The sequence below is a fragment of the Lepisma saccharinum genome, chromosome 7, assembly GCF_977018435.1.
Source record: "Lepisma saccharinum chromosome 7, izLepSacc3.1, whole genome shotgun sequence".
Lineage (NCBI taxonomy): Eukaryota > Metazoa > Arthropoda > Insecta > Zygentoma > Lepismatidae > Lepisma > Lepisma saccharinum.
In genome coordinates, this window is record NC_139235.1 from 65,176,919 (window position 1) to 65,200,872 (window position 23,954).

Sequence of the window (23,954 nt, forward strand, 5' to 3'; positions counted from 1 at the left end):
GCAAAAGGTAAGGTACCAATAGTTTATATTACTAAAAATTACGCACTTCTGTTTATATTCGTTGGTTAATTATGGTGATTTCAAAAAGTATCCGATATTATGCAGCTTTACCTTACTACTTTCTCCCTTAAGTAATCCCTTATCCTGTTCCTTTCCGAGAGACTGTGCATACTGTGATCACAATTTTCGTTCCTCTGTCCCATGTCACATGAACCCATGTGCATTTGCACACTAACAGTTTTTAGCGTATCAACTTGATTGATTGATTTAGTTTATTTTACTTCGCGTTTTGTTCCTCTTTGCTAATTTGCGAAGATGGGGATGAGTGATGAAATGATGAAATTGATGAATGGACATTCACAAACAACCAAGCCCGAGCGGGATTCGAACCCGGGACTAACCACTCGGCAACAGGGCCCGGCCGTATCGACTTGAACCCTGTCATTTAGTCATCAATTTGAATATAAAGAGACAAAAAATACCAGTTTCTAAATATTTTTCATTTATTTTTCATACTAATGTATTTTGTACATAATTGAAATAAGACATACACACACAAACATATTAGATTTTGCATTTATGAATATTACTTGCCAAATTAAGCATTAGTTCTTTGGTTCTATAAAATTTACACTTAGAAATATCTCACAATATTTCATTATAAAGATTGACATATACAATAAAGCAGTACTTTTAAATCCCTAGTTCTTGAAATCAAGTAGCTGTATGAATGAGTTATATTTATCATATCGCTTTAAAAAAATCATAACAAGTTGCTAACACAGAACATTATATCTAGAAATAGAAACGGAAAATATACCCTTGCATATAAGACATATTGGCATCCTTTCATACTACCTTATGTTTGTACAAAAGTAGGGGCGAGGCTACCATTTGTGGTAAAAATTTCATCAAAAATGCTTATTTCAAAAAAGTGTTCTCCAAAATTACATTTTACACCAAATATACTGACTACAAAATTGTCTACCACTAAAAATTATTCTTTCCTCGTGTACTTCAGAAAACAGGATATGTTGAACCAAAAAAGGCACCAGTTTGGTCTCAAATTTGATTTGATTTTTTTTCTTCAAAAAACACACTAAATTCTAGTCTTATAAACAACGTATACTATATGCTTGAAATAACCTTTCTTTGATATTGATGTAATCTGAGCATGATGCACACTATTATTTACATCTATTTTTTTACAAGAACATTATATTTCTAGTAGATTCTTTTATACTTTCCACTTTAATTCATGCTTTACACTAAAACATTAGCTGACAAACCATGTGGGAATGAAAACTAAGAATATGTGAGATAATGTGGGAAGTGCACAAGTAGACAAGAGAAGTTTATTTTGTACAGAAGCAAATCGACAATGCAGAAAGCCAACAAAGAAAACTGTATATCACCAACAATACATTTTAATATGAAACTCTAATGGATGTGTAATGGTATCACTACATAATAGCATAGATCCTCTAATAACAGGACAACAATGCTTGATAACATCTCTTTATTGGAAGAAACAAGAATTTGGCATATGCAGGGTAGGTTAGGTACTTACATCCAGCCATTCCTCGCCTAAAAAACATTAAATTTACAATATACATAACACTGACATTCATGTAAATGTGATACAAATATGTGTAAAACAGTACAAACAGTGTCTACGTGTTGTTTTGCAAATAGTTATTAGCTCGCTTCATCACGTGTTTGTATTTGAGCTTCTTGGAAGACACTAGTTGAGGTTTTTATCAGTCATTTCCTGATGTTAATCTATTTTCTAGTGAGCTAATATTAGATTTAGAATGTTTATTCAAATAGCCAGGTGGCATAAAACTTGTGCCCGTTTTCATCATTATTACAGCTATGCTTGTAAGGACGTAAAAAACAGTCTTTTAAAATTGGTGTGCAGTTACAAAATTCACATTTATTTCATGAAGAAAGTACAGACTAGCTGACTTGCAACAATTACAAATGTCAACATTACTACATGTTCCCATAAAGTAAAGTATTGTATCAAAATTTAAGTAAACGTTTCTTCTAAAAAATCTTGGAAAAGACCAAGAGAGGAGCATTTATTGCCTCCAAGGTTAGATTATTATTCGCTTTATTCAGTACATAAATTGAACATGTATAAAAAGGCACCAGTTTTGCTTGGCCTCTTACATAAATAGTTATAATATTACAGCACACTATTCAGTCTTTTCGAAAAATCCTTGAATTGACCATAAATTTTGTTGAGAAAACGACAGCAGCTTTTGCAACTCTTGTTCACCTTTTATACTGGATCGCTATTGAATTATCTAACTAGTGTACGTGCATTTTTACATTTTCCACATTCTGAAGGCAACTAAGAATAAAACATTTTAGTTTTGTTGTTTCTACGTTCGCAATGTGACAAGAAATATTACTTGCAGACCTATTTCTTAGAAGCAATGTTCGTAGTTTGTAGTAGTTTGTTCAATGGTTTATATTGAAACTGATGACAGGAACCTCACGGAAAGTCTTTCAACTGGATAACTCTGCAGGTAGTGTTTGAAAACATGATTTTATGCCTAGTCTGGAGCCTCACTCCTACCTAACTACTCATGTTTTTATTTTCCTTGTGAAAAAGAACGTCCCGCTATTACAGCTGAGGAGGTTAGGTAGTTCAGGTTTTGTTTACTTATGCCTTGACTTTGTCACGTGCTGTATCTCTAGGCGGTGCTTGAGATCCATGCTTACATCTTTTCGGCCCCGGAGGGTGCATAAAATTAAATTTTCAAACATCGGTTTCAGAACTGTCCAGTGGATAACTTTACCCGGCAGACTTGTATTTATTATTACTACTACATTCAGCAAACGAACAGGGGTGTATTCCCTCTTATTTTTTAAGACTGGCAAACTGTAACCATAACGTTACTATAGGCTATTTTAAAACACAAATATAAGATATTACTGACAACAAACTGTACAAATATTGCAATACCCTGCAATCAGCATTGGGGAAATGTCAGAATCTATCTAATAAAAAGTGAAGAAAATTGGAAAAATTGTGACAAAATTAAAACATTCAAATTCGCAAGATGAATATGTATAACTTACCCCAAAAAACAATGGAATGCTTATTTCGAATATTTTTTTAAAACTAAATATTCACGCTCTGTGATTCAGATATTCTCACACATGCATATGCACACACTCCCATACACACATACGTTCACACACACGCACATGTTCTTCCTGGAATCTGATTGACAACCTCCTTCCTCAATGTGATGTATGGTGTTACGACTAGGCACTCAAATGAGGAGTTCTTCTTGACTTAAAAATACAGGAAACGACGCTCATGTAAATCTTCATATCGCTCGGCTGAGATCTGTGGAATAGAAGAAATCATGAAATTAGCATTTTCTGTTTTTGAACTGTGATCGAAGTTCAGTATTTATTATTCAACAGGTTTAAATTAAGTCCACTCAGAATTTATTAAAAGTTCTTATTGTTCCTGGCCAGAACTTGTGTTGGGAAGTGCACATGAAAGTTTTGTAGGGGCAAGTGCCCTCCTGCCCCCACCCCCTTTGACGATGTTCCTGCACATTGCAGAAAATTTACGATTTGCAAGGTGTTTTCAAATTAACTTGATCGAAATATGTTGAAATTCGATGGAAAAACTTTAAAAATGACGTAAAATTAAAAAATTTGCATTCTTTCAGATTCATTATCGAATTTAAAATCTATAAAGAGCAGCTTTTTTTGATAAGATAGAAGAAACCACATTTCAACATGGAGATAAATACTATATTTACTTAAGTTTCAATTTCACTGCATCTTTCACCTCACGATCCATATTTGAAGGCCCACTACCAGAGGCAAATTACGTACTTCGAGCACTTTTGCCTGTTCGAGCGGTATTTGCTCGAACGAAGCAGCTCTCGATTCCGTACGCTATCTGACGTCTTCCGTGCGAACTATTTGGCCCTCGAGCGAAATCTTCTCTCACCCTACGCTCTAGTCCCTACAATACCGCAGTTTCCCATTCCCATACTTTTTTTCTTTCCACAGCGGAATTCTTCCATCCACCATATCTGACTCGCATTTGAGCCTGCGGTGTGACCTGTTCTCATTGCAATACGTGATAACGCGCTAATATCTTAAGAACTGGTTTCTGAACCCCGTATCGAACTCCTTCATAGACTTTCAAATGTCGGGCATACGACAACCAAACGGATAATATTTGTTTTTCACGTTCTCAGAGATTTCCAAGTTTTCCCCTGTGCCATGAAAGCAATTTAGGGAAATCGGAGGTGGGCCATAATGGAGGTGATGTGATCAGCATCATTCTTCGGCCAGCTCTACCCCCTGGTACCAATTCATGAGAGGCTTAGTGAGCCACAGGGCCGCTGTTATAACTTACCGTAAAATTTACGGCATTCTACCGTTAAAATTTAACAGCCTGCCTGGTGATTTATAAAAATAGGATTCGACCGTTTTTTAATTTCATTTCAAATATTTTATCATGCGTCAAGATAGAGAGATTATAAATTACAGTTTCGTGCATGATAATAATATTAATAGCACAACTAATTTATAACATTACATGTGACGTTTCTAAATAACAGCATTTCATCATTTTTTTTCGCTCATGGATTTGGAATCCCTACCTTGGACACGCTTGGTGTGGGTAGTGATTGACATTCTTGTTAATTCGCAATTTATTGTAGAGCGATCGCCTGGCCAGACGAAAAGAGAAAACTATCTTTCATTTACTCTTATCATAGTAATCTCGACTTATTGTTAGTTTATAGATATATTTTATCTTCAATAAATAAAGTTACCCTAATATTTATTAAAAACTCGAAATGCATGTAGCCTACAAGTGATTACAGGCCCGTTACCAGAATTTAATTTCGGGGGGGGGGGCTCATCCCTTATCAGCACGGGCGTCGCCAGAAATATTTGTAGAGGGGGCTTAGACCTTAGATAAAACTTGATTAGTACCAATAATAATAACAATAACAATTATTGTTATTTTACAATAATAACTATTATAAGTTATTATAAATATACCAATTTCAATTCAAATTTATTGTTATTATTACATAAATTGAGAGAGTTTGCTACTCAATTCACCGTATTAGTGAAAATCCAACACAAATTGTGTCCATTATTTTTCTTATATTTTGTACAGTTAGTGTACTGAAAATCATAATTATTGTATTTTGTTATTAACTTTTACACAATCGTTCAAATAAAGGCTTTAACAGTTAGTGGTAAATTCATAAAGTTTATATTCTGTGACCTCTCACAAAGAAAACTATATGTTTTGGGAGCTGTGGATCCATTTATTCTTGAAATTAAATGGTAGAATATAAAAATATAACCTCGTTCTTCTTTTATACACTAAACGTTTTTCGATGTAATGCAGTTTTTACTGTGGTTATAACTTTATTTCTGTTATTAATAATAAAAATAATATTTAATATTTCTGGGGGGGCTTCAGTCCCCTTAGCTCTCCTCCTGGCTACGTGCTTGAGTGATTATATATACATTAGAGATGAGCCGATACCGATACCAGTAATGTCGGAATCGGAAAGCATAGGTTAGAATTTATTTACCGATACCGGCCTATACTTTCTTATATTTTGGTCTTTCACAAGCTGCGCAAAAATGCCTCGCGATAATTTCGTGGTACCTAATTATCCTGGAAATTATACAAAATTCGAAGTGTGTCTTCATTTTGCACGAGTTTTGTGGGGAAAAAACTGAATTTTGTGATAATCGACATCGGCTCAGCCCTAATATATAAATATTCATGTACATTTCGTATTTGCAAAGAATCTTAATGTTATTAATAAATATCAAGCTATGAAATACTCACTCAGTAGGTTATATCAAAAAGTATGGAAGCAGAGAGGTAAGAGAAATCGTCATGTTTATCGGAGCGTGTCCTCGCCTCTGTTTTCTGAGAGCCATGCATTTGCCGACAATTAAAAACCAATAATTTAATTTATAGATTGAGGGGAGTTTATTTGACCCATATTACTGGCTTAATTCGAGGTTTAATCGTGCCTTAAACAAAGCATTAAATTGATAAACCTCAATTTCAGAAAGAAATTAACACAATTAGTTTACCGTGCTTTAAATCAAATTGACCGAGCTACATTCCAAACATGTCGGTACATGAATAACAATAGGCTTAATTGAACATTAAGTTATGGAATTTCATATGTTGCCCGTGTTTTAGTAAGCTTGTATTCATTTATTAATGGAACGCTGATAATATTATATCGGTACGAAGCGTGCACACAAAGTCTCGTTAAACCAAGCTGAACGAAGTTGATACAATTATTTAAATATTGTTTAAAGTGACAGTTATTTCTCTCATTTATGATGTTTAATTTTGCGAATGTGGTGCGCGAATTTCTCTATTACCGCAAGGATGATGGAGGATTTAGCGGGAGGGGTCTCCCCAAAAGGAAAGAAAATTGTTATTGAAAGTAACCTAATGATATCCTTATATCCCATGTTCGTACATTTGATAGAATCGTTCAATAATTTCATTCGGTTATTTACTCGTATATCCTTTTCCAGTCAACCAAAGAGTAAAACTAAGTTTATCGCAAATAAACGAATTGAAACTCTATTTGCTGGATACTGAAATGTGCACTACTGGAAATAGAATCTATGATGTCTTGATTACGTACAGGTCAGGGGCGTCGGGAGGGGTCGAACGGGTCGGTGGACCCCCCCTCCTGGAAATTGAAATCGTTCATTTAAAGATACAAGAAAGCCGAAAGTTTCTTACTCTTATTGTTAAGAACAGAAATAAAGTTCATTTAGTTAACATTCGAACAGAAAAATCAAAGTAAAAATGCACTGTATCGAAAACATACAGGAACTAGGTTATATTCTACCATTTCATCCAAAGAAGAAATGGTTCCACAGTTTTCAAAATTCTAATAATTACTGTTGTAGGTGAAAGGTCATACAACAGACTTTATGAAAAAAATCCCCTTAACATTTAAAGCCTCTACTTGAACGACACGTGCAAATGGTAATATCAAAATGCATTTCAGATACTAACTGCATAAAATGCAAAAGAAATAATGGAAAATAGTTATACTGGTATTCACTCGTTTGGTGGATCGAGTCTCCCCATTTATATAATTATTATTATTATTATTATTATTTCGAATAAAATTTATATTGGCTAGTTTATAATACGTATGTATTATTGTATAATAACATTTATAACCGTGGTAATAGTACTTATTTTTTTCTACTATTCAACTTTTATCATTTGCCCGATTCCTCCTGGAAAATTTTCTGGCGATGCACATGGTATATAGGTCACGTTAATACTACACTACTCTGGAAAATATATTGACACGAATGGAGATAAAGCTGAAGTATGTAAATCTCTATCTCCCCCCTTTCTCTTTCACACACTTTTTCATTAGTAAGTCGCCTTGTAATCAAGACGTCCCAGCTTCGATTCCCAGTGAAGGTGCATGGCACAGTGGATTGAATCCCACTGTAAACTGTAGGGCAGTGATTTATCCGCACAGTTCCAACACACTCCCTAAATTTCCACGAAACCTCTCTAAAAAATTTCACAAAGGCATAATTTATGGTAATTTTTGCTCTAAATTTTGTACTTGAACCCTCCTAAATACGAACTTACACCTCCCTGATGGAAATTTCTGTATAAAATCCTGCTGTAGGTCCAGTCTCGATTAGTTTACCTGAACGCAATATGAACCTGAAACAAACTTAGCGAAACTTTCTTTCACAAGAACTTGTGGTATAGCATAGTAAAAAAGTTGCATCTAACATGTAGAAAATGCGACACCTTGTACTTCCAAATTTACATCCTACGACATGCTTGCTCTGGGTTTCTGCATATTCTGTGTGTCCCTCCAAAAAAAATATTTCTGAATCTGCCAATGGCTGTGGAGGACAAATTACATGGTCTGCACGGTGTCCAGACCTTGTACCATGTGATTTTTTTTTTATGTGGGGCATTTGTGAGAGACGCCGTCTAAGTTCCTCCCCTACAACGGACAACAGAATAAATTAAAATCCAGAATTTCAGATGCAATCATGCAGGTCAACAGGGGCACCCTGGAGTCGTTCTCCGTGGCAGAGTGGTTAGCACAGGGGTCCAGTCTTCGAATCGAGGCCAGAGCCTTGAGAACGTTCCTTGCACTCGTCGTCATCGTCGCGATAAGCCAAAAGTGGCAGAAAAGCGGCGTAAAATAACCTAATTCAACCAATCCATCAAGGGTCATGTGGACCAATCGATTTGCAGGGTTGGCAAGATAATTTACTCGTTACGTTTCTTTACATAAATTACGCATAATTTGCTAGTAATTTACTTCGCGTAGAAAACCAGTCTTTTACGCAGATGTAAAAAAAATAAATTCTTTCGTAAATTAATAATATAAAAACCACTTTAATTACATAACATTTTAAACTTTAATTTTCTTACATATTTCGGCACAAAATCATTATATTCTGAAGATTGTTTATACAGTAACCTCACGCTCCCACCCATACTAACAGATTTTTGAAAATAGAGCTGTTCTTTCACGTATTTTTAAAAATTGAGAAACCTGTTGATATTTGCATAGGCAAATTATGATGTGAATGTGAACATGGCAGTTTGTAGGTATAATTCCAATACATGAGCACATACAAATTCGGAAGAATTTTTTTTTAAAGCCTTTCTTTGTTTCCTACCACTGCCAACTGACAATAATCATCGCAAAAACCATGTTTTCTTTTAATTTTTAAGTTTGATTCTAGTTTATTACGTAGTTTACGTTTTATACGTATTATACGCGTTCATTACTTGTAATTTACGTGTCATGTAGAAAACCTTTATTTTATTCGTAATTACACAACCCTGCAGGTAGAATGTTTACCGTGTTGACACATAGAAGACCTGCGACTTTTCCATGAAAGTTGGACAGATACTGAAATAGTTGTTACAAGCTACATATCCGTGTACATGGAGGGGGAAGGGGCACGGCCAATTCCCCTTGTAAAATTATATTTTAATTATATTTTACATATAAAATTATTAATTAATCAGACGTAGATGTTAATATTTTAAGAGTATTGCAGGAACATAACTTCAAACTGAAGAAGGGTTCTTAGGGCAGCACTATTATGGGAGGAAAAAATGCCTCATTTGCCCTCCACCGGAAGAAAAAACCTTGCTTGCCCCTCCCTGAAAACAATTCTGCAGACGTCCAAGTCTGTTATATCATCTGATAACCAGGAAGCTTATTTGTTCAATGTTGACAATACTACTGTATCAACCAGGCACATATCTAGAAATTATATTTCGGGGGATCCGAACCAAGTGTGTCAGAATCAGTGGCGTAAATACCCCCCCCCCCCGCGGAGCGGGGGTGGGGGTGCGCACGGGCTTCCGGGGCCCAGTAAGAATGATAAATTAAGAAAGAACGATAGTTCGCAAAAGTTTTCCTTTCTGCGTTAAATTACATTTTCAACCAAACATATTTTATTTCTATGTCCTTACAACTGCAAACAGAAAATGTTAATCACTAGAAAAGTAGAAAGTGAAATACCAGATTAAAAGAAAACCTTCATTAGCTAAATAGTTCTTCATTGATTGCGTTGCCAAAGGGTAGACGACAGGCAAGAAAATACGTTTCTCTACTGCGTTTAGAAGTTGAAGTAAATCAAGTAAACAATAGATTTCAGAGTATGGAACAAATCAAAGAAAGCTTCACCTTTTTAAGCCCCACCACCCTAATGGATCACACAGAGACAGTTAGTGTAATATGCTATTTTCTGGGAGAAATATGAAGACAATGTATTTTGCACTGTAGCTACAGACATTGTTTGTTTTCGGAATTTAGTGTCAAAACTGAAATAATAATAAAAATTTTAAAAAAACGCAGAACATCAGCGAAGTTTTAGAATTCCTCTTGACAGAAAACAAAACTCTGGCTAGTAGCATTCCTGACGTATGCACTGCTTATACAAGTATAGCCTATGTTGTATTTGACCATACCTGTGACTGTGACGTCTTCATCAACTGAGACACTGGCGTATGCAGAATTTTATTTCGGAAGGGGCTGAAATTGTAAAGACGGATAGTGCATAGCTGCTTTCTATGGGGGTGGTATACACAATAAGATATTTCGAAAATGTATTACTTTCCACTTTCAAAAATGGCAATTAATGGTCATTTCATGATCAGGGGTTACATTTACAACTGTTTTTTTTTCCTGAGTTCTTCACAGCTTTTATTTGTAATTGTTGATTTTCTCAAAAGTTCGGAGGGGGCTGTAGCCCCTTCAGTCCCACTCTACGTACGCCTGTGAACTGAGAGGTCGTTTTCGAAGCTAAAATTGATCAAAACTTACTTGAAGAGCACAATGACAAGAGAGATTGAGTCGACTGGCGCTGTTTAGTATCGAAAACGATCCGGCTTGAAAACTGGACTTCACCAAACTAGCAAAAGAATTTGCTTCCATCAAAGAACGCAGAGGACTGGTAATGGGCATTTCACAATATCCTAATTTTTGTAGTAACAGTGTATTGTCATATCTAATTATATAAAAAAAGTTTCCAGTTTGTCTCTTGTCTTAACCTTTCGTACCAGTTCTTATATTGATTCAAATTACTTGTATGCATTTTCATATTTGTATATTTCTAAATGTAAGCGTGAAATAATAATTTAGAAAGAAAAGATAGAAAAAATGAAACGAGTAGGGGCGCAAAACTGAAAGTTGCGGGGGGGAGCAGAGCGTGTTAGTTACGCTACTGCTCAGAATAATAATATAAATGTTTAAATTAAAATAATTAAATTATAATTAAATAAAATATTAATTAAACATTTAAAATTATTAATATTGCATTTTTATTATTATATGAATACGTAAAAAGATGGTATAAGAATATAGATATAACAGCACATATTTATTATCTAGCTTGCGCGATCGCCAAAAAGTGGAAAACAAGGAGATTAATGTCAATAGATAAACAATTGAATATTTATTGAATAATAAAAAGGGGATAAAGTTTTCGAAAAGTAGAGCTCCTGATTAATATTTTACGCACATTATAGCAAGTAATAGTGTGCGTAAATCTTCTTTGGTACTGTCTTTCAAAAAGTACTAAAATTAAAAAAAATGCAAATATACTCGTTTAGCATTTGTTGTGTAATCGATGCTTACTAATTTCCTCTGAACTTATTGGAAGGCAAGCATTTAGGATGATACGGCTTTGAAGGACATTACAAAGATTTATGTACACTACTGCTCATAATAATATGCATAAAATATTAACCAGAAACGTTACTTTTCTCCAACTGCATCTAACATCATTTTTATTATTCAATAAATATTCAATTCTTTATCTATTTGACATTAATTTCATTGTCAGGGCACTTGTTTTTATACAAATTATTCCGATCTTTACTACAGTTAATCCACATAATTAATATGCGCTGTTATTTATCTATCGTTTTATTGTCTATTTACCTATTCATGTAATAATAATGTAATATTAATTTGATTTAATATAATTATTTTAATTTAAACATTGTTGTTACCACTAGCGAACTCTCTAGCCTTCTTAAACCCGAAGGTTCATGGCTGCAGCATGGCTGTCCCTATATACTCTTTTCCATCCCTACCGATTTCCTTTAGGTCCATCACAACGTTGTCCCTCCATCTTCGTCTTGGCCTTCCTACAAGTCTCTTACCATTAGGTTTCCCAACAAGAATCCTGTGAACTCTTCTTTCCTCTCCCATTCGTGCCACAAGGCCTGCCCACCTAAGTCATCTCGATTTAATTATTCTAATAATATCTGGACATGAATACAAATTATGTACTTCTAAATTATGTAATCTTCTCCACTCACCCATCTCCTCATCCCTTTTATGTCCAAATATTTTTCTAAGGATCTTATTTTCAAATACTCTTAATTTATGTTCGTCTTCCAATGTAAGGGACTAAGTTTCGCATCCATATAACACTACAAGCAAAATTACTGATTTGTATATTTTAACTTTTAGTTTCTTAGATATTAAACGAGAAGATAATATTTTATGGAGATAAACGTAACATACATTTCCTGAATTAAGCCTGCTTTTTATTTCCTCTTTTGCGTTAATCCTTACTTGAATTTGGAAACTGGTTGAAACGAGTTGTTATCAATAGTTAGATTTTTATTATTATCTAACAATTGATTTCGGCCTGTAAGCATGCATTTAGTTTTCTCTTTGCTAAACATTGTTGTTGTTATTATTATTATTTCTGAGACACTTGGTTCGGACCCCACGAAACATTTCTAGAAACGTGCCCCCCCCCCTATCCCTCCCTAAATACGTCCTTGTGCAAGGTGACTGAAAAGAACACGGCTAGAAAGACTAGAGTGAGCAAGGTCTATCCGTGTATCTCGTACTCCACCTTCTGGGCCAGAGGAACGCTCTTCCACGCGCCTAATCTGACACAAATCTCGCTCGTTAAATGACTTTGAATTGTTCAATGCCCTCACGATCTCACCCACCTCCATGCAGGCGAAGGCTTCTGTCTTGAAGGCCCTAAAATACATCGAACCGCACCCAAACACCTGAAGCTCGGGCTGTGCAGCGTGTGGTCTTGGGCCTTGCTCGAGTTACATCAATCAAAGACAGCGTGTGGCACCCAGGTCATGGACGCCAGCCGGTTAATGAAACGCATTGAGATATCAAGAAATGTAAGTCAAAACTTTGTTTTAAGCGTCCTTTATGAAACTGACCAGGACTTTGTGTGTGCTGTTACACTCTAAGAAACGTTTGCCTGTCGGTCCACCACGAGCTCTCGAAACATCTTTATCTTCTTTAACCTGCCCTGAATGTATGCAACGACGCAGCACACATTCCCGGTTGCCATGGACATGTTATTATTCTGTTGTGCTGTTTGTTTGAGTTCGTGTTTTAAGTCCACTTTATGCACGGAAAGGCTAATCGGGAGTAGACCTACAGTTTAAAGTGGGATCCGAACCACTATGAACCTCCACCGGGTATCGAACCCGGGATCCCTTGACAACAAGGCGACAACTTTACTATTCTGCTAATTGTTATACTATTGATTGATACTGTGATAACCCCTCCGCCACAGAGGTCGGCTAAAAGTTATACTCCCTCTGTCCCATAATTATTGTCCGGTACACTTTTGTTTGTTGTCACAAAATACTTGTCCGATATTCAAACTGTGACATTTGTGTATACAGAAGAAGAAAATGAAACACGGGAATGAGTCATACAACGTTATTACTCAAGGATCAGTACAAATTGGCCGATCAAGTAACCAAAAGAACATAAATAAAAAGTTACAATTTTGGCATACCGGACTATAATTATAGGACAGAGGGAGTAGTACTCTACAGATAGGTTGTGTAACCAGTTAGGTAAGTACCGCCACATACAGATACCGAAGTGTATTTCTTGCAAAGCTAAATCTACGCAGAATGTTGTTTTAATTGGCACAAACTGATGAAGAGACACTCACAAAGAACAACCATGCCCAGACCGAGTTTCGAACCCGGGACCTCTTGCGTCGTATCTTACTTGCTTTCTTAACATCATTGATTTGTCGTTGAATTTTCATTAACAGTAACGGCGGCTTGCTAACTTTTACTTTAGTGTACAGGCTACTACAAAGCACGATTAAACCTTGCTGTACTCTTAACTGGGGATCACCAATAGATCTAGCTAGGGAACGCTACATAAACAAGGGCAGTCGCAAGGTGGGGGGGGGGAGCAAGAGAGGGCACTTACCCTCCCCCCTGAGGTATCTGGAAAAAAGTTCATGTACAGTAACTTGAACAATGAAATTGTAGAGATATTTTGTTACAAATAATTTTGCTTTCTTAAAGTTACAGCAATCAACCGGCATGTTCAATAAAATAACGAGAAAACGTTTTCACCAGAGTCAGTTTTGGCCAGGACTGTTTGGGAAGGGGAATTTGAAATCCTGACGTTCGGGAGTACGTCGGAAAATTTTGGGACGGGAAATTTTCGAAATTTGACAACGCGGTGGAGATTCCGAATTCTACACCCCCCCCCCCCGCCTCAAGTGCTTGTTTTCGCACTTCTGGAATAAAAACTGTTCATTTCAAGAAATTTTAGACAGTTATAGTGTAGAAAATACCAAGATTTAAACACTTTTAAATACAATCCTTTGGAATTTCTCGACTCTTCGGGATTCCAAAATATCGGGAAGTCATTCACGTGCCGTCATTTTGAATTAAGTTTTTTTACAGTACCCTTCGGGTCGTAAAAACATGGAGCAGAGGTTCCATGAAAGAAAGCAGATTAAGTGGTATATTTTAGTTTGATATCTGTGCATTGTGAAAAAGTACAAAAAAAAAACAAAAAAAACCCCAGAGAACTAACCATTCCTGTTTATGGAAAGGAAGCAAGGCGAATCCAGTTCCTATTTAAATAGTGGACTCAAGTCTAAACTTGTCAACAACGACAATGTATTTTCGATTCAATTTCAAATTTATGATTTGTAAGATGATGATGATTATGATAATAATAATAATAATAATAGTTTATTTAAAGTACTGAGAACAGTTTAAAAAAGCCTTATAGCACTATGTCACAAAGAGTAATATCACAGGATTAACTCATAATGGTTTTTACAGTAAATTACATCGTATACCTAAATAAAATATTTTAAGGGAAGTCATAATTGAAACCATTGATTAATATTTTTATAAATTCACCACCATTTTTCAATTTTACTGATAATAATGAATTTTTACTTGTTTTACATTTTGGAACGTTATAAACTATTGAATTTATAAAGTATTCACTATCAATTCTATTTGACAAAATGTTTTGTATCAATACTTGATACAAATACTTGATACATACAATGATGATGATGATAATAATAATAAGTATAAGTTTCTATGGCTGAAGGATAAGATGCGAAATCTTACTCTTCCCCCCTCCCCCCGAGGAAATCCTGCGGGCGCTCTTGTACAGTGGGATCTATAAGTATTGGTCAGCAAGTTGTCCATGTCTATTTTCATTGGTTTTAACTTTATCCTACGTATTCTTATGGACTGTATTATTACATGTACTGGTTCAGAGATTGTAAGCAGATTGTTGGTTTTTTTTCTGTCAGTTCTTGAAGCTCTCATTGCATAAAACAAAGGGAGTAAACAATTTGCTTGATAATACTTATGGAACCCACTGTACGTAAAATGCACATAAAGTACAAGATTAATAACAAAAAATCCTTCCAGCATTTCTGTTACTGGTATATTTGACACGGACGGATAAGTTTCGAGAACGCACGCTTAACAGTTGCATACTGCTTCCCGGGAAGTACAGAATGGCATTAAAGCGTAACTTTCTGTTCGGGCAGCACGTTCCACTCTTCCTGCCTATTAAAGTGCCTATTCCCTGCATCGCCCGCCGCACTTTCAGAGTTGCACGTATATTGGGTGAAATCATCCACATATTTAGACGCAATCGCCACCAAGACCGATCAGATGTGCCAACCTCTGCTATCCCCTTCCTCGGCGAAAATTGGAAAGAGTTGCTATCACAAAGTGACAAAAAATTAGCTAAACCGTGTCTACAGAAGTGGACTCCAAAGGCATAATTTCTAGGACAGTGAAACTCTTACCATTTCAAGCTACCGTCACCTCATTAACACAGAATATTGATTTTGGCCACAGTTGTCACTTCACTATGCATAAGAATACATTACATTTGAAATCTCACGTTATGTAAAAGAAATGAAAGATTTAAAGGACAAGAAAAATATTTTTGGTTCCAACTGATGAAAGTGAAATCCATGATTGTTATTTGTAATAAAAATAAGACATTATCACTATTGTTATTATAATTATGAATTTTATTGAACAGGAGGCGATAGGTGGCGCTACAGGTACAGTCACGAACACTTCTGGGTTGTAACTAACCCAATGACTTTCAATAGAATCATTTCAACCCAGAAGTGTCCGTAGTGTAGCGCCACCTACCGCCTCCTGTTCTATAAAATGCATAATTATAATAACAATAGTGATCTTATTTTTATTACAAATAATCATGGATTTCACTTTCATCAGTTGGAACTAAAAATATTTTTCTTGTCCTTTAAATCTTTCATTTCTTTTACAGAACGTGAGATTTCAAATGTAATGTATTCTTATGCATGGTGAAGTGACAACTGTGGCCAAACGCAATATTCTGTGCATGAAGTTTGTTTACATACATTATTTATGTATTTATTTCTAATAACCTTGTGTATATCAATACTGGTTAATAATTTAGTACTATATGTTTTACTATGAAGTTTCATTCTTGATATGGGTGTTTCATTTTTATATCACAAGGATAATGGATGTAACAATTTATTTATTTATATTGACATTAATCTCTTTGATAGAACAAGTGATATTTATACACGTTGTAGTGGTGGCACAGAGAAAACTAATTAATTTGAATTAACAAAGCACGTTTGGTTAAGATTTTAAACAAATATAAACAAAAAAATTAGTAGCAAATTTGTAACTTTGACCACATGTCTTGGTAATTCTAAACAAATGTTCACTATTAGTAACAGGGTTATATTCTTGTAAACTGTCATTTATTTCTCGCCAATTAAAACCAAAAAGCGTTCCATAAGTTGTTCGCGCCCATTTGAATAAATCGTCCACTGAGAATGTAAATGTTCTATGTCCAATTTTCCATTTTTTCAGGGGAGCTATTTAATGTTTGGCAAGATATATTTATTGGACCTTTGTGACTATTGCGCTGAAAGTTTGTATCATTGCAAAGGCTGATACATTGAAGCCTCTCTAAAAATATGTAGTTGTTTGGTTAGGTATTTATGCTGTAATTAATTATTGAAATTTCAGATTGAACAATTGCACGCAACACCAGCTATAATTTCAGAGTGCAGTGTTCTATCTACCAGATATAACATTGTATTCTGGAAATGAGATGGAAATGAAACAATTTCATTATAAATTTGTCATTTGGTAGCAAAGTAAAGTAAATAATTCATATTTTGGGAAATCAATCAACTACTTTAATTCCACTACTATTCCAAATTTTTGTCTCTTAACAACAAAAGTAAGAACCGAAGACCACTACTATTGTTAGCCAGCTCCCAGAAATGACTGAGGTTAGAATGCAAGTGGTTTATCTCATACTCGGATTGCGCTTGTGATTGGTTGAGGAAATTGTCTTAAGGTTTCATTGGCTCTTGTGGCTTCTTCCAAATTCTGCACACGGACCAAAAAGACTCTCAATATATCAATACTGGTTGTATGTAGGCATCAGACGATTCCAGAGATGAAACAATTACATCCTAAATAGACCATAGCCAAAACATCTCTATTTGTTTATAATTTGTAGATAGAACATTTGCATTCTCAATGGACGAAATGTTTCTTTGCCAGAAACTAATTGTTGGTTATTCCAAACATTTATCTCTGTATGATAAGAAATGAGCTAGATAGTGAATGTATATCTCTATTTTACACCAACGTTTATCTATTCATCTAATAATTTTATTATCATCATAATTATTGCATGTGAGGCATTTGGTTAGTATTCCAAATCCACCACAAAACATATTCCTAGATACATGCGTGACAGCATGGGTCATCTATTTTGTTTATTCTTCCACCTGCTTCATCTAATCATCACTATCCTCATCGTCGGTTAACCTAAAGGTGTGGAGAAGCAACATTAAACAACTGAAACTCGAGCAAGGAAGTAATAATAATAATAATCCATGACAGCTAATGAAATTTGAGCCGGGGCTTATTCCCAAAGGAATCAATCAACCGAGAGAGCTTCCCTTCCCAGGCTTAGCCCTGTGAGCCCTTTGAGGGCCCCTTATCGATCCTTCTCGACTGCGCATGCGCGGTGGAAACGAGGTAACACCTGATGTGATAAGTTTTCATTGGCCATTTTTGTTCCAATATTGACACTCGCAGCTCGGAATTGGAAATACATTAGGGTTGTTTAGTGTATTTTGCGACAGGGGAGTGTTCCATGTGAAAACAATAAAAGCGCCTCTAGATGGGCTGAATCGAGTACTCAAATCAGGAACTGTCCACATTTAGATAGGTCAACGGCAATCTTCATTAATTCTATAGCTTTGCGATTAGATCCGTGGATTATTTAGCGTGATTTACAGATTAACACAGTGGTGGCGTTGTTAGATGGGGGACGAGGGGGCGTTCTGGCCCAGTGTGAAATAGTTTCAGACCTTCCTAATGATAATTTTCGAAATCATTTCTCTCCCTCTCTGTCTCTCTCTCTCACACACACAGCAGGACTGAGATAGGGAAAGAATGGAACAGAACTAGGAAAGAGATAGAGTAAAAGAGACAATGGAAGGGAGGATCGCATCCCGTTTTTTTCTAATCCCGTTTCGCCCAATGACTTATGAGCACCCGTCAATCAGATCTGACAGCTGTCCACCATTTTAGGCGAAATGGAATATCCCGTCTCGCCAAATCCAATTTAGCCTAAACTAGTTAGAAGGGAAATATTGCAAGTGAGGAAAATTTTGACTGTGATTAAAATAAACACCAAACAATTCCGAACATGTCCCGATGCTAATTGCGAGCAGTCACATGAGCCAAATAGTCAGCAATATAACTGGCAATAGCCTTAGTCGTATGCTAAGCGCTAATTAAAGTAAGGTTCGGTTATGTTGGGTTATTGTAGGTCATATCCTAATTAAGGATGGATTAACATAAATCAGAGCACGCATCTCTCTGTTGAGAGACTGTTAAATTTCCCTCATTTGAAATATTTAACTTTCAACCAGTTTGGGTGAAACGGGATATGGCGAAAGGGGATATCCTTTTTCGTCTAAAATGGTAGCCAGGTCATAAATCGCATTATATTATGCTGATAAGCAATTAGACGAAAGGGGATTATGCGAAACGGGACTACACGGAAGAAATAAATAGAGAGAGAGAGTTACGAAGGCACAAAGATTTAGAGAGAAAAGAGATACAGACGCAGGATGAAAGAAAGCGAAAGAAGGAAGATAGGAAAATAAAAAGAAGAGACGGAAAATCAGGAAGAGAGGATGAGCAAGAGAAAGATGCAGAGAGACAGAAGAATGAGTTGCAGAGACAGAAAGAAAAGACAGAGAAAAAGAAACAAGGAGAAAGAAAGCAGAAATGAAATGAAGATAGAAGAAGAGAGGAGTTAGAGAGAGAGAGAGAGAGAGAGAGAGAGAGAGAGAGAGAGAGAGAGAGAGAGAGAGAGAGAGTCCATCTGAAAATGAAAGTCTGGCGATGCCACTGTTCATAGCCATAAGTTAATGAGGAGGTCATGGGGGGGGGGGGCGTTCGCCCCCAAAAAAGGTTTATTCAAATTTACAAGTTAAGGGGGACCTGGAACCTGAGGAGCAAAGTAATAAAGAATTGTTTTTTGTTATTCTGAAAATGGGACAGTCAATAATCAAAATAGCCCTGGGCACTATGTTTATGTCCCCCCGAAGTTACGCCCATGTCATTGGTTACGGTATCACAGCATTTCCGTTTCATACTAAATTAAAATTCAATAACTGTGATTAAAGCAGAAAATTCCTCCATTCATATTTTATCAGTCAGTAATGAGGTTAATATGCCACACCTGGTCTGACAAGTCACGCTGCTGTGATTTGAAAGTAACCGTGACAATTACGAATTACGAAAGGAATGGAACAGAGGAATGCTTACAAAATGTTAAGTCAATGACCACGATGTATAAATACCTACATGAACAATGAGAATGCTCCCCATACAGCACAGTTCGTCTATTTCCTGTTTATGAAACATTATAATCATCCGCTGCATTCCACATAGATAGGTGTGACTGGCTATAAGATAATCCAACTCGTGCTATAAGCCACAACCAGAGTTCGAATTTAGTGGGTTTTAAATTTAGCGTCTAGGAAGACGCTAACCGAAACGTTCTCATGCTTTAAACAGAGAAAATATGGAATATTTATTGATTCCAGATAAATATTTGGATATCTGCAATTTCGTTTTAATTTACTTTGTCAAATAACAATACTGCACTTGTATTCGCGGGGTTTAAAGATGGACCTTCAAACCTCAACCTCAGTTCCTCGTAGTACACACCGGTAAATTATTTTTTGCAGGCCAACGAGACTCTGGCGACACGAACCACGGCCAATATAACCCTCTGTAGGGTCATGTTGTCCTGTGTTTGTCCTTATGTGTGCTGAGTGCCCCTTTATAGCCTCTAGCCTATGGAGCTCAGAGACCCTATTTATGTCTTTAGTTTATAGTAGTCTACAGTATTAGTTCTATCGATTGTTGAACAAATTTTTAACATATTGTAGAGATATGTTGATTAAAAGTACGAGAAAACCTCGTCAAGAGATTATTTTATGCTTGTTGATTCACTGGAATTGTCCGACCGCCGAGGAATCTCAAGAATGTGCATGCTTCGATACCTTTTCTCCTTAGGGTCCTGTCTTCCATTTTCTATTGGTTAAAGGGCTTATCCCCATATTGCGTTACGGGCACAAATAGCCTATGTTCTGACTTGTCCATAATTTTAAAATCAATCAATCAATCTTGTATTCGCCTCTAAGAGCAGAAACGGATACAACTGGTTTCTGTTTCGCCTCATACATTAGCTTTGAAACTTATTTTTTCTACTGAATCGAATTTTAGTGACTATTTTCCAGTTTAGGCGCCTAAAAAGTGGCGGCGATTGGGTTCCACAACTGGGGGGAGGGGGCAAGGGATCAAAATTGGGGGGGACAAGGTCAGTTTATTTTCCCTTGGTATATAAGGTTTAGCATAGTGCGGGGGCAAAAGTGGCAGAAAGTGGAGGGGCAACTGCCCCCAAAGCCCAAACGTAGCGTCGCCACTGTGCCTAAATATTAGTATACATAAGCCGTCAAATGACACATAAATGTCGCAGTTTAATCTCGAACCCTGGATACAAACAATGAAGTTTCCAAAATAACCTTTGTTTCCACTAAGATTGTATTCTAAATTCTAAAAGATTAGATCTATTTAGAATTCCTTCTAGAGCATTCAAGATAATCGTGTAACTTTCATTCGCTCATGGTCTAGATATTTATAAGTATTCCGTGGTGCCGTAAACCTATTTTCTGTCACATAAATCAAGGCATTCAGACAGCATAAAGATTAACGTTAGGAATCCAAACAGAATTTGTAATATCAGGCTTTCGAAACTACAGGTATTGTCGAAAGTGTTCAAGGTCCAGTCATTTTTTTTCTAGGCTCTCTGAATGGAAAGTGTCAACAAAATCATTTGCATGTTATTTTATTACTTATAAATCGGCTGTGGTTGAGCGCAATTCAATAGTATTATGGTTCCTACAGCATGTTTATTCCGCTCCCTGTATTTTGGAATCCAGGCGATATATTTTTAATTGGTTTTTAGCCTTGCCATCTTATGTCATACTCTCCTTAATTTCTTATGATTTATCAAGGAATTGCAGTGATAATTTTGCAAATGGTATGTGAAACGTTTGTGAAAAGTTATACAAAATTGTATTTTTCATAATATGTAGTGCCTACAGTGCACTTTTTTAACCATGACACAATTGAATGGCTTCTATTAGGTAGTTCATAACACTTAAATTTCATTTTCGAAATATTAAAAGATAAATTTCTACAGCTCCCTCCCGACCTATACATTTTGTTCAATTCGAATACAGAATGTTGTGTCAAAGAAGTTCTGGATGATAGTGCATAGAGAGTGAAGTATGACGAACATTTTTTGTATGTTATTTCAAGAATTCTATTAACATTTCTTGGTACTGAACTGTCGCAAGAATTCCTATATGAGTAATTTTAAATAATAATGATCGTATATTTGAATTTATGTCATTGAAAACCCTTGAATCTTTCCTATTTGGGGGGGGGGGGAGGGAAGGGCAGTGAGCTAACCACACAACTGATTATTTTCCTGATAGCAGATTAGATATGCACTCAGATTTTACTACGAACAAGCATTTTCAAGTTATGTCAATAGCTTACGTTGGAGCCAAGTGTCCCGAATAATGTGTTCTATCAATAAAAAATCCCGGGTTCGATATCTCGTGGAGACACATACTAGTTCGGATCCCACTTTAAACTGTAGGTACAGTCCCAATTAACCTTACTGTGCATAAAGTGGACTTGAAACTAAAATGTGTCCTCTTTGCTTTGCATAGATCCAAATACACATTGGCTCGTCACAGTATTTTGTATTATCATATTATTATTTTTGTTATGAATAGATGAAGTGGTACACACACGTCCATACCTCACTCAGTATTCGAACCTAAATAGATTGACAATTGAAATAATTTAAAGAGCATTCCCTTACCTGCAAGTATCAGTTTAGGGAAGCCCAGATGATGGTTGCTATGGAGACGGCTACAACTGACGGCAATACAGTTCCAGACGATGCGGGCGTCGATTCCGTTGTAGGTCCCACTTGGGGGGAAGTCACTGGAGGCTGGACAGTCGAGGTGGTGTTGGTGCTGCTATGCGTCGTCGTCGGCGTTGCTGTTGATGATGCTGTCGACGTTGCAGAGGTCGATGAGGATGGTGAGTGGGTGCTTTCGGCGCCGTTGGTGACCCCCATGGTGGTTGTTGGTACGGTGGTCTCAGTGGTTTGGGTGTCATCGTAAGTGGTGCCTTCAGTTTCGGCACCGGTGTACGTGGTGTCTTCAACCGTACCAGTTGTGTCCGTGTTTCCTGAAGTGGTGCTGTCCGTGCTCATGGAAGTCGTGTTGTCGACGCTGTTCATTGTGGTGCCGCTGGTGGAAGGCGTGTATGTCGAGCTGGTTGTGGAGTTGTCCAAACTATTTCTAGAACTGCCCGTAGAGTTTTCGGTTCCGTTGACATTGGATAGGTCCTCAACATTGTCGACTGTTGTGGGTGCTTCCTTGAAAGAGGCGGTTGAGCTTGGAGCATATGGGCTTGAGCTTGGAACATATGGGCTCGAGCTTGGAGCATATGGGCTTGAGCTGGTGGCGTTGAGATCCCCAGAAGTGGACACTGAACTCATCGGCATCTCAGTTGTGGAGTTACTCACTGTAGCATTCTCTTCCCTCGCCATCTCAGACGTGCTAGGAACCTTCTGACTCGTGGAGAACACGCTAGAGGTCGTGGGTTCGACTCCCGCCGGCGAGGACAACAAAGACGCCGGCTCTCTGGAAGGAAACTCCCCATCCTCGCTATAAGACGGTCTGCTGTTGATAAGGACCCCGGAGTTCGGCCTTCCGGCACCGGTAAAGCTGTGCGAGTTCGTTTCCTGCCTGGGTCCGAAGAAACTTTCCCACAGGGTTCGAATATCAGGGTCTTCCGTCGCGGGACCCTGTCCGTTGACATCGTAGCGGACCTGCTGGGCTTCGCACAGGGCCATGACAGCGAGCACAAGTATCACAGACGACATTTTATACGAGAAACCTGCGACGAACACCATCGGAATACACAACACAAGAGTTCACTCGCTCAGAGACTGCAATAGGTGGTTAAGTAACGAAATTATTCAGCGTTCGTCCAGACGATTATCCTGGGGATTTCGACAGATGGGAAGAACCTTTTGGCACACAATGGGACACGATCCTGACTGTGGGGGTCCGGGCGATCAATAGCCGACCGAATCCAGGGGGCGCACGCGGATGTGGAATATCGCACAGCTCAGGTCTTTCCTACCTCGACGCTAGGTACGGCAACCAGACATATCACAACTCGCGAGCTACTTTAGGAGACGTCCACGTACGGAATGTATCGCTTCTTTTGCATCGGCCGGGTACTAAGCCTTCACTCCCCTCCCCCTACAAACGCCCCCTGCTGACCGACGAGGAGGTTTTCTGTGACGTCATCACTTTCTATCGCCCGACGACAACAAACGGGTAAACCCGGCGCAAATAAGGGCGAAGGTCGGCTGCCACGGAGTGCG

At 37.2% G+C, this 23,954-nt stretch overlaps 1 protein-coding gene across 1 annotated transcript; it reads right to left on the reverse strand.

The window, feature by feature from the left end:
• Positions 1-492: 492 nt before the first annotated feature.
• LOC145989882 (uncharacterized) lies at positions 493-23,840 on the reverse strand. Its single transcript, XM_083125358.1, has 2 exons — positions 22,371-23,840; positions 493-3,367 (listed from the first exon to the last, which is right to left on the reverse strand). The coding sequence occupies exon 1, from the start codon at positions 23,472-23,474 to the stop codon at positions 22,380-22,382; it is 1,095 nt and encodes a 364-aa protein (XP_082981484.1). The 5' UTR covers positions 23,475-23,840; the 3' UTR covers positions 493-3,367; positions 22,371-22,379.
• Positions 23,841-23,954: the final 114 nt, after the last annotated feature.